This window comes from Gopherus evgoodei, chromosome 2 (assembly GCF_007399415.2).
Source record: "Gopherus evgoodei ecotype Sinaloan lineage chromosome 2, rGopEvg1_v1.p, whole genome shotgun sequence".
Lineage (NCBI taxonomy): Eukaryota > Metazoa > Chordata > Testudines > Testudinidae > Gopherus > Gopherus evgoodei.
In genome coordinates this window covers 121,316,397-121,328,833 of record NC_044323.1, presented here as the reverse complement: position 1 = coordinate 121,328,833, position 12,437 = coordinate 121,316,397, and the positions used below count along the sequence as shown (strand labels likewise).

At 44.6% G+C, this 12,437-nt stretch overlaps 1 protein-coding gene across 5 annotated transcripts in view; it reads right to left on the bottom strand.

Moving 5' to 3' along the window:
• The window catches only part of ANKS6 (ankyrin repeat and sterile alpha motif domain containing 6), a 96,761-nt gene that overhangs the window by 28,107 nt on the left and 56,217 nt on the right, over positions 1-12,437 (bottom strand). For all 5 annotated transcript variants that reach the window (XR_003998947.1, XM_030551632.1, XM_030551631.1 and 2 more), the window contains exon 14: positions 8,012-8,079. Coding sequence is in view for 4 of the 5 variants with exons in the window: in XM_030551632.1 (XP_030407492.1) it covers positions 8,012-8,079 (68 nt within the window). In the remaining variant the exon portion in view is untranslated. The remainder of the gene's footprint in view (positions 1-8,011; positions 8,080-12,437) is intronic.

The following is a 12,437-nucleotide window of genomic DNA, read 5'->3' as shown; positions in this document are numbered from 1 at the left end:
TGCAAGACTCATAAGGAGGGAAACATTAAAGGTAATAAATGCTAAATACTTCCTAAAATGAACTAAAATAGAAAAACAAAACATAAAACCACCAGGGCTTTAAAATCCATTATATCAGGCCCTCTCAGGGCTAAAAGCAAGTGCTACGTGTCTCACTGGCAAGCTGAAAAGTACTCCTACTCAGTGGTACACAAATCTCATTTTTAGTCCTGCTTGTTGATGAAATGTTGGATTTCAAAGCTATGACATTTTTATGTATCTAGAAAAGCTGCTACTGGCCCAAGACTAAATCTTGCCAATCCTAGTTTTTGGAGTAGGTAATTTTGGGGACAATTACACATTTTGAGGCATGGGGACAAAGGAAATATTTCTCTTGGAAGAGGCTTAAAAAAAAAAAAAAGGCAGCTCTTTAAAACAGCTGAGGAGTATGGAATGTCAGAAAAAGCTCCAGGGAAATGGAATACAGTTAAGTGATGCATTCATAAGCATGTGATAAAATGAGTGTTTTCCATTTTTCAAACTGATATGACCTCCACATACATAGCATATGCATATTTTATAATTAATATTCTTTCTATGATTTTTTGAAACACTGGTGCTGTTTTTCCTATTTATCACTTTATTCTCAGATTGGCAGAGCACAGCTTTCTTTTTCAGTAAATAATTGGATAAAACAAACAAAATAATTTCCCTAGGAGAAAAAAAACAAATTTAAATTATAAAAGAATATGTTCCACAAAACTCAAAAAGCCCCATGCTATTTCTCTTCCTTCTTTAACTTTAGACTCTCACAGCTAAGTATAATGCTCAAAAAAATTCACTTACATTTTTGGGCACTGACCCTGAAAATACATGATTGCCTTTACGCACATCAATAGTCCCATTCAGTGGGTCTGCTCATGTGTGCAAACTTAAATGCATGTGTTTAAGTGTGTATAGAGCTGCGGCTGTGGAGAGAAGTGTCAAGGGGCCTTTCTGCCCATAATATACAGTCTGGTTTTGCACTTATCAAAATATCTTTTTTTTTAGCATGCGCACAGCTCAACACTCATGTCTGCTACAATAAACCTTTGTTTGCAGTGGTGTTGTGGCTGTGTTGGTTCCAGGATATTAGAGATGTTGGGTCTAAACTTTTGGTGAACTTTGGGGAGCCAAAACACACCCAGACTGGCCGTCTCTGCATAATCCTTTCTGAATCCTTTATCGAACAAAGCACTGACCTGCAAACTACTCATGACACCCCCTTTCTCAAGTAGCCATTAGCCTTTATCTCTATGCATTTACTTGTTAAACTTGCTTTTCCTGTAAAATCTTGATTGATTATGCATGACCATTATCTTTTGTTAATCACTTTGTTTACTTCTGTGTATAAATATTGATGCTCACCCCTAATAAAGGGGCCACACTTAATCTAAAGCTTTGAGAGCTAAGGATAGTGTGAGCCCGTTGATCAACGCATTGGTGTCTGGTCTCTGACAGAATTGTGTGCCCCATACCAACTCCGCACGAACTCGGGTGCTGGAGAGGTGAGTGAGGACTTGCTTTATTACCTAACAATTTGGGGGCTCGTCCGGGATTCCTTCTGGTGCGGTACCTCTGTCCAGTGGTCAGACCACTCATATATGAATTGGCAAGGCGCCACAGGAGATTTCTCCCAGCCAATTCAATACTGAGGGGTCGTGTATTGGACAGCAGGGTAAACGCCAGTTGGAGGGCTCCTGTCAGACACCATGGGTCAAGGGACTAGCGTGCCTCTTGAGAGTCCGTTGGGGATTGTAAATAAGTTATGGAACGAAGGGAAACTCCCAGTACAGACAGGAATGTCTAGGAAGAAGTTGTACACACTATGTGTAAGGAATTGGACTGGGTATACCGCGGTATTGGCCGACCCGGAGATGAGGTGGCCTTCGTATGGCTCTTTCGAACAGGCTGCCTTAAGAGGAGTAAAGAGCCAGATCGAAAAAGACCATCCGGGACAGTTATGTTACTGGTTTTGTTGGGACACAGCAGCAGAGCTGTGGAAATCTTTAAAAATTATGGCAGTCAGGTACTCTCCCGAGAGTGAACCCCCTCCAGGTTATTTCGATGAAGGGTGTAGACCACGGCGTGTTTTGACTCGTCAGCTGGTCCCCTCTGCACCTGCCCCTATTCCTCCGCAGGGGGACTCTCTCCTTGTAGCAGAGGGGAATCTGCAGGATACCAGATTGGAATTTCTGCAGAAGGATGAGGAGGAAATGGAGGGGCAAACCTCGGGAGGAGTAGTTACTAGGCTAATGTCCAAGCAGGTACGGCAGGGTGCATGCCCCCCCCTTGAGGATAGCCCAGAGGATGTCCCCGTCAAATCTCTTGCGAGTAATAAAAGTATAGTTAGAGAGATGCCTTTACAGGTGCACGATCAACCTTATATGGGCAATGATGGACGGTTACAACATGCTAATATTGTGGAATATAAAGGATGGCTAGAATGGGACTTGAAAGAGTGGGGACAGTTGTCAGGGTCTTTTGGGGAAAATCCCCGAAAGATCATAGAACTTCTAGAAAGATTGTTTTTAAGTTATAATCCTACTTATACGGATGTGGATCAGTTGTTAAGTAGAGTTTTGACCTGAGAGGAACGTAGTAGATTGTGGATGGCAGAAAGGACATGGGGAGATAGCAATGCAGTTAATCGTACTTGGATGGATAGGCGGGATCTGGCCGCTGGCTGGAATCCCCTAGACTGGACTCAGCCAAGGCTGACCCAGCTGCGAACAGATCGAGAGCGATTGTTAGAGAGACTCAAGGAAATGGCTCGCCGCTCGCCTAATCAGGCTAAGTTCATGCAGATTCGGCAGGAATCTGATGAGCCGCCCAGAAAGTTCTGGTCGAGGCTATTGGAGGGGGCCCGAATGTTCACTCAGATGGATCCTGAGAGAGAAGCAGACCACCCTACTCTTATTTCATTTTTTGTGAATCAGTCGGTGCCCCCTGTAAGGGATTACTTCTTAAAGTTTCGCCCTGGTTGGGGAGGTGAGTCAGTCACTTCAGTGTTGGACATAGCTGATTTTGCCTGGGAGAAAGAAAGGGAAAGTAGTAAAAAGAAAGAGAAAAAGGAAGAATATAAGCTGATGGCTTTAGCTTTTCACGGCGGTGTTCGAGGCAAAGGCCGTGGCCGTGGCAGGGGATTCCAGGGTGCTCGGGGAAAAGGGTCCTGGCGACCCCAGCCATCAGGAAATTGTTTTCAGTGCGGACAGCCGGGTCACTTTAAACGTGAATGCCCCTGGGGACGCCCAGAGGGTCTGGTTGCATCCGCAGATGCTTACACAAGTGAGGAATACACCCCTGCACCACCAGCTCAGCCCATTCCCCAGGCCTGGATCAACTACGGGAAACAGCAGCAGCCGCAGCAAACTCAGCCTCCTCAATGACGATACCCCGGGGGCGAAGGCAAACAATGTGATGGTCTTATTTCCTTAATGTCTTTAGCCGGCTCCTTTCTCACTTTCTCCCCTCCCAGCAAAGAGCCTCGTTTAACCCTTTCAGTCCAGGGACTGCCTGTCTCTTTCCTCATTGATACTGGGGCTACTTTCTCTCTTTTAAATCATGCCCCCCCTCCCTGGCTATCCTCTGAGGTTAAAACTGCGACTGGGGTGGAGGGCAACCCACAGTCTCTGGAACTCACTTTGCCTTTGAATGTTGTTTATGCTGATAAATGTTTTCCTCACCGTTTTCTTTTTTCCCCAGCTTGTCCGATCCCTTTAATGGGCCGGGATTTACTCTGTAAGCTTGAGGCTACTTTAACCTGAACTCCTGAAGGGGTAGGATTATTGATGACAGAGTTAGGAGATTCGGCTCCTACTCAGGGTAATTGGGAAACCCCCCCTCTCTCTCCCCTGACCTCACTGACTTGCCTTCAACCCTCTGGGGAATTTCTGACACTGATGTTGGCCTGCTCCTTTCGGCAGAGCCCGTAAGGATTCAGGTGAAGCCTTCCTTAACCCCCCCGTCAGTCCCTCAATACCCCCTGTTGCTGGAAGCCCAGGAGGGCATCCGCCCCATTATCGAGGGATTCATTGCACAAAAGCTAGTCCGCCCTCAGCGCACTCCCTGTAACACCCCTATACTGCCTGTCAAAAAGCCTCCTAAAAAGGACGGAGACCCTGTTCATTGGCGCTTTGTACAGGATCTACGAGTTGTTAATCAGTATGTGGTCCCTCTTTATGCAGTAGTTCCTGACCCAGCTACTATCATCAGCCAAATCCCCTGGGATGCTGAGTGGTTCACTGTTATTGACTTAAAATCAGCTTTTTTCAGCATTCCTGTGCACCCAGACTCTCAGTATCTCTTTGGTTTCACCTGGGAGGGACAAAGTTATGTCTGGCAACGACTTCCTCAAGGCTACAGAGACAGCCCCACGATTTTCAGCCAGTGCCTCCGCCACGACTTGGAAGGTTTCACCAGTCCGCAGGGATCCACATTGGTCCTATACGGGAAGACCTCCGCCTGCTGCTCCATTTCAATATCTTCAAATTGACTTTGCAGATATGCCAAAGGCTTTTGGAAAAAAGCACCTCCTTGTTTTGGTTTGCCCTCTGACTTCCTGGGTCGAAGCTTTTCCTACTGCTAATTGTACTGCTGCCACAGTGGCGAAGATTCTCCTTAAAGACATTGTACCCTGTTTTGGCATCCCTCTTGTGCTCGACTCAGATCGCGGACCTCACTTTACTGGTCATGTCCTTGGCCGTTTAGAACAAGGACTGGGCATTTCACACTCCTTTCATACACCCTACCACCCCCAGTCTAGCGGGAAAGTTGAGCGTATGAATAGGGAACTTAAGTTTACATTGGCTAAATACTGTCAGGAAACAGGATTAAAGTGGCCTCAGGTACTTCCCTTGGTCCTGTTTCACCTTCGTACTCGCCCAACCCGCGCATTGGGATTATCCCCCTTTGAACTGCTCTATGGACACCCCCCTTTCAAAGGCGGGGCGCTACCACGTGCTGATGTTTCACTATTGGGAGGGGATCATATAACCGCGTGCCAGTTTCTCTCCCTACAGGCTCGCCTCCGTACCCTTTGAAAAGCCTCGCAGTTTTCCCAGACCGTGCCGCTGGAGGAACAAATCCACCCGTTCCAACCAGGGGACTTCGTCTGGGCCAAAAAGTTCGTTCGTGACGACGACACCCTCCAGCCAAGGTTTACTGGACCCCACCAGGTTCTTTTGACAACCCAGACTGCAGTGTTCCTGGAAGGACGCAAATCTTGGATCCACCACTCCCACGTCAAGCCAGCCGTAGTGGACCACAGTGACGGACCAGCAGCTCTTGTCACCACTGAGGACACTGCCTTCGACCAGTGGACCAGCTTACCTCTCTCAGACATTAGACTTAAATTGACTCGAAAAAAATGAGAGGACCCTTTATTCTGACAACTGTATGTTTTTTTTTATGCTTTTTTAGTTTATTTTCGGCTTATGAAGATAATGCTTTTATTAGATATTCCCACGAGGTTAAAACTCGTATTTTAGGAAATAGAAGTGATTGCTGGGTATGTACTCAATTTCCAGTAAATGCAGCACAGGGACTCCCCTTCACACCCATTCCCCTAACCACTGCTAATATGACTTGGATGCCACCGACTAGAATAAAAAATCCAGTCCAACCCAATCTTACATGGGACAAAACAGGAGTGCCAATTAACAAATATCTCAAGGTAACCAATCAAACAGGATCACTGTGTTTTGTTAAAGAAAAAGGGTCAACTTTTGTGGGAACAAGTAAATGCAACATATATTTTAATGGCACCGCCTTTAGTAAAAATCTTGGCTTCAAGCCTTGCACATCCCACTTATCCCATATGTGGATCCCTCACCCAGATCCAACCTTTTCAACTTTTTCATGGAGGGGCAGGTTTTCAGAGTCAGTTTTTAAAAAGCCCTGCTCAGATCTCGAGGGTGTCCAACTAATTGTTAAAGGATACACAATTGCCTTCTACAACTGCTCAAGCAGTACTACACTGCCCTTTGAGGACAACACTACCAAATTGTGCCTCTGCAGTTCACACAATGACCCCTCTGCGTTACCAGGGGAACAGTGGTACAACGGGCGGTGGGTTACCTCCTACTTTGAGAAATGGAATACCCAAAACGCATTATATGGAACATACTGGGTGTGCGGGCCCAAGGCTTATTATTTTCTCTCCCCTGATTGGGCAGGGTCATGTTATTTGGCATGGCTAGCACCGCCTTCTCGCATCTCCCTCACTCCCCCTCATTTTCCCCACGTTCATAACATCCGTGAAACTGACAGAGATATTAATCTCCGTGATGGTTTGTCCTGGCAGCAGTGGGCTGGTCACACTAGCTTGAAGGGTGCTATCATCCGTCTACAGGGACTATTAGAATCTTTGACCAATGAAACTGCAACCCTATTTGAAAATCAGGCCGGGGAAATGTCCCAGCTGTGCCAGTTAGCTTTGCAAAACAGAATGGCTTTAGACATAATGTTAGCAGCCCAGGGAGGAACTTGCGCCCTCATAAATGAAGAATGCTGTGTTTTTGTAAATGACACCTACTCTGACACTTTTCAACGTACCAAACACCTAAGGGAAATGGCTAAAAACTACTCCTCTGGCCAGCCACCTTATGATTGGTGGGGAGCCTTATGGAATTGGCTGCCCGGATTTGGGTGGGTTAAAAAAACTCTTGGTGGGTGTTGTTGGGGCCATAGTAGTCCTTATAGTACTGTGTTGCTGTATTCAGTGTGTCCCCTCCCTCATAAACTCATGTAAGTCAGTTTATTCTTTTCCCACTTCAGCTAAAAGCCTTACTCTCTTCGAATTGGCCCAGGCTGAAATTGCCAAGCGGCCCTTAAGATCTTGAAATAGCGTGTAGCTTTTTGATTAATAGTTATCCCAAAGCTACAAATGGAGGAATGTTGGGTCTAAACTTTTGGTGAACTTTGGGGAGCCAAAACACACCCAGACTGGCCGTCTCTGCATAATCCTTTCTGAACCCTTTATCGAACAAAGCACTGACCTGCAAACTACTCATGACACCCCCTTTCTCAAGTAGCCATTAGCCTTTATCTCTATGCATTTACTTGTTAAACTTGCTTTTCCTGTAAAATCTTGATTGATTATGCATGACCATTATCTTTTGTTAATCACTTTGTTTACTTCTGTGTATAAATATTGATGCTCACCCCTAATAAAGGGGCCACACTTAATCTAAAGCTTTGAGAGCTAAGGATAGTGTGAGCCCGTTGATCAACGCATTGGTGTCTGGTCTCTGACAGAATTGTGTGTCCCATACCAACTCCGCACGAACTCGGGTGCTGGAGAGGTGAGTGAGGACTTGCTTTATTACCTAACAGAGAGACAAGGTGGGTGAGATAACATCTTTATTGGACAACGTCTGTTGGAGAAAGAGGCAAGCTTTTAAGCTTACACAGAGCTCTTCTTCAGGTCTGGATTAAATAAACATAAGCTTATCAAACTGTCATGGACAGAATGGTTTTTGGGACCTAATTTTCAGAAGCTGGGTGGCTCAGCATTTTCTGAAAATTAGGCCCATGTAAGGTGCCTCAGTTTAATTTGGTATCCAGAAATTGTGGTACCTAAAATTCAGATCATACATTTTAAGACCAGAAGGGACCATCATCTAGTCTGATGCGTTATATAACACACAACATGGAATTTCACCCCGTGATTCTTACAGTGGAGGCAATTATCTTCCCTATTATGTAGGTGAATATTATTCAAGCCCAACATTTTATGGCTGAGGTGAATAACCTTTATGCGTGGCCCTGAACACTCTGTGAGATTTTTAGATGGAGATTTTAGATAACAGTTCTGCAGCAAAGAGTAAATTGTGCTGCAAACTGCACAGCTTTAGGGAACACAGAGCCATGATTTTACTTGGATAATAAAATACAGGTTTCAAACAGATAAGTAGATTATTCACGCGAAATTGCTGAAATAAAATAGTTAAACACTTAAAACTCAAAAAACAAAAACAAAAAACCACCTTACCTCTTGTTCTTCAAAAATGGGCTGATATTTCTCAAGTGACAATTTTTTAAGGATACTAGTCAGCTCATCTTTAATAAAAGAAAAGAAAAAGAAACAATTTTTAAAACAATTCAATTTTGGTAACCTGTGGGGAAAATATATTGAACTTTAACTGATGAAGATATACAGATAATTAAAGTAAACATTCCAGGAACCCACTCATACAAAATTGCAAAACAAGACTGTCTTTATTCTATGCATATACAGTAGGTGAAAATGCATCTCACTCCCATGACCTACTATACTAAACTGTACGTGTTAGACATCTAGTCTTATCTTTAAATACATTTTACATACAATTATGTTATGATGGAAGTTGGAAGTAAGCCCCAAAGCCTGGATGACTACGATTTCTCTGTCTCTTCAAACTAAGGTTCCAATAACCTGAATGGAGTTCAGTCACTTTAGCTATTTTTCCGATCCCTCATCTCCCTCCCAGGCTGGTCACAAAACAAGGAGGGATGGGTCATTCAAACCACAAAATACAGAAAGCTCATACGGGCTGGAGGTGGTGGGGCAAAAGGGGTACAAAAGAGGTCTTTATGATTACGATACCCCACATCCATCCTTCTTCTTCCTCCCACCGCATCCTGCCCCATGATATTTAATGCTATATTTATTTCTAAGTTCAACATATTAAAAACTATCCTTTAGAATGGTCTCTTTTTTCCTTAAGGTAGTCTATCTAAGAAATCTAATCATCATGAATTAATAATAGTTCACAAAGCTGGTTTCTACACACAGAGAGACTGGGGCATGATCTTAGACTGGAGTATGATCTGTGGTGTTAACTTTTAACTGTAAGGGAGAATGTGATAAAAAAAAAATTATTGACCTGTGTGTATATTTTGTAGGGCAAGAGAAATAACTGTAATCTTTATATTTCATTTTTACACTTCTCCAGCCATATCTGAGTGTAGTTTAAATGGTTCTTATTCCTTCATCCTTGAGAATTCTGCAATGCACCCTTGTGACACTGACAGACTGGTCAACTTGGGTATGACCCATAACAACGTAACAAGAGGCTCTGAAATGTTATCAAGACAATGTACTTGTATATGAATTTCAAAGAGATGCTCTAGACCAGTAATCACTAACCTAATTATTTGTAGCAATAGAAATCAAGGGCAGATGCTCAGTGTTTTTGTCTGTTTTTACCTGTATCTTGTTAGAAGTTTAACAATGTAACCAGATTAGTTTATAGATGCTAATTCCCTTTCATGTCTTAACTGCTTTATAATATGCATGCCAATGGGTCAGTTAATCTTAAAATCAAACATGTAAGATACTGCATAAAACTAATCATATTATCTATATTCTCTTCAACTTAATTGTCTATGCTATAATGAACTGCCGGCTAATTGCCTTATGTGAATGAATACAACTAGTTTACCTGTATATGCATAGGAAATAGAAGATTAACTGCAAAGCAACAATCTGCACTGCTTATTCTTCCATGCGAGAGGTGGAGAGTGCCCTGCTGTGACAAGAGGCTTGTCAGCCTGTTAGGGAACTATAGAGGAAAGCCCCACACCTGATCCTGACATTTATAGTCTGCTTAAACTTTGAACAGGGAAAGTCCGAGTCATAAGACAGGGATTTTCCAAATCATGTTTTGGAATAACATGGAAATGAACAGAAAGACTTGAAGAGACTCTACCCCTGGACTGTCTATTGGACTATAACTTTTTAGATTGATTCCAGAAAGACTTGTATAAATCAGGAGTCTCATCATCTCTGCTATGAAACTGACATAAGGATTTTACACATATTTGTATGTAAACTGATCTTTCAACCTTTTGCAACTCTTTTCTTTCTTTTTCCTTTTATTATTAAACCTTTAGTCTTTTAAATTACTAAAGGACAGGCATCTGTGTGATTATTGGGTAAGATCTGAGACTCATACTGACCTGGGAATAAATGTCGAGTCCTTTGGGATTGGTGAACCTCACATATGGTGAACCTAGTTTTCAGTAGCCACTCATTATATTAGATTTGGCTGTCTAGATGGGGACTAAGGGCTGGAATGCTTAAAGGGGATTGCATTTGGCTTCCTGTTAATCAGTGCGATGTTACAGAAGCTGTTCTGTTACTGGCTTGCTGAATCTCATTATAGAATAAACTATCAGATTCGGAGATTGTCTTCCTTATTCCATGCAGTCTGCCCCGAGTGTACCATTCTCAGTGTGGCCCATCCAGGCATGTGGTCACAGCCCCATCAAGCTTTGATTCTATAGTGCAACTGAAGCTCCTGCCTACCACAAATTCCCCTTCTCTAAACATGTCTAGAATCTTAAAGCAGATGTTGAATGCTGACAGCCCTTGATTTAGAAGCACATATGGGCCCCACTGGAATAATTTTTCTTCTACTAAAATTCCTTTTAGAAAATAGACAGTTGCCTCTGTGCTAAGTGGAAGCAGACTTTGTGGCCTGGCAGGTTGGCTTCCCTTTGGAGGCGAAATCAAGGATGCCAAGTCAGGATATTTTCAAGTTATTTATTTACACTCTATACACTTGCTCTTGAACGGCAGTGGGTCACAAACAACATATGTGCAATTCCCTCTCTCAGGAATCTCAGCCCTAACTCTACTGCCTGGTTCCCAGGAAGCCACTCTGTCCAAGCTATTATCTCTAGTTAGAAAGATTAGAGCAGAAAGCAAACCACACTTGCTGTTTTCAACAACTATCCCCAAAGAATCTCCATCACAAATGTAACAAAAATACAGCATTTATTCAAAGACTGTACACTATTCACATGCTAAGAAAAAGAATTTGTAAGATTATGTGCTAACAGCACCACTCAGTAATTCCTGACATAATAGTAACTACCTCCCATGTCTTGCAGTTTTCTTTCATGAGGAGAAAAGACAATTACCTTTTCCGTAACTAGTGTTCTTCGAGATTCGTTGCTCATGTCTATTCCACAATAGGTGTGCGTGCTCGCCACGTGCACCAGTGCCGGAAGTTTTTCCCCTAGCACGAGCACCTCTAGCGATCCCTGGAATGGTGCCTCTATGGCGTGGTATAAGGGGCGCTACACACACCCTCCTCCCTCAGTTCCTTCTTGCCAGACAACTCCGAGAGAGGGGAAGGAGAGTGGGATGTGGAATGGAAATGAGAAACACATCTCGAAGAACACGAGTTACGGAAAAGTAACTGTTTTTTCTTCTTCGAGTGATTGCTCACATGTATTCCACAATAGGTGATTCCAGGTTATATCTGTCGGAGGTGGGAAGGAGTTCACAGACTTTCGGGACAGAGTACAGCCCTGCCAAACCCAGTGTTCTCTCTGGTTTGGGAGACGATCGCATAATGCGAGATGAACGTGTGAACCGAAGATCATGTGGCAGCCCTAAAAATGTCCTGAATGGGGACATGGGCTAAAAAGGCAGCTGACGAGGCTTGCGAGACTGTGCCTTTGCAATTGGCAGCAGACCTAACCATTGAGCAGCCACGCCGTGAGGTGGAGTGCTGCTAGATTGGGGTGGAGGTGGTCCTGGTCCTAGGAGAGCAGGTCCAGGCGGGACGGCAACAGCCATGGCGGGGCGACTACCAGGCTTGTGAGAGTCCTGTACCAATGTTGCCTGAGCCATTCTGGGGCAATCAGGAGGACCTAGGCCCTGTCCATTTTTATCTTCTCCAAGACCTTGCCAATCAATAGGATTGGGGGAAAGGCATAGAGAAGCTGGCCTGACCAGGATAGGAGGAAGGCATCAGAGATGGTGTCCGCGCCCACCCACCCACCAGAGCAGAAGCGAGGACACTGGCAGTTCTGCCGTGCCACGAACAGGTCCAGCTGAGGAGTGCCCCACTTTTGGGAAATCCTGTGCACTACTTCTGGGTGTAGCGACCACTCATGCTGAGAGGAGAAGTCTCAGCTCAGGTGATCTGCCTGCGAGTTCCAAGTGCCCGGTAAGTGGCGGGGCTTCCATGCAAATATTGTGGGCTATACAGAGGTCCCACAGCCTAAGGGCTTCCTGGCAGAGGAGCAGGCCCCACTTTGTCTGTTGATGTAAAACGTTGAGACTGTGTTGTCAGTGAGAACCTTGAACTACTCTGTCCTCCAGGTGCGAATGGGAGGCCGCGCATGCCAGATGGGCTGCCCTGAGCTCCTTGTCGTTTACATGCAGGGCAAGGTCCTGCGCGGACCACAGACCTTGGGTCTGAATGTTCCTCACATGGGCTCCCTGCTCCAGATCTGACGTGTGAGACATCTGCTCCATTGATGGGGGCCTGCTCCTAAACGGGACTCCATGGAGCATGTTCCCCTTGGGAGGACCACCATTGCAGAGAGGCAATCACTGGTTCGGGCACAGTGAGGACCTTATCCATCCTGTCTCTGGACTGGGAGAACACCAAGGCCAACCAGACCTGGAGGGGCCTCAT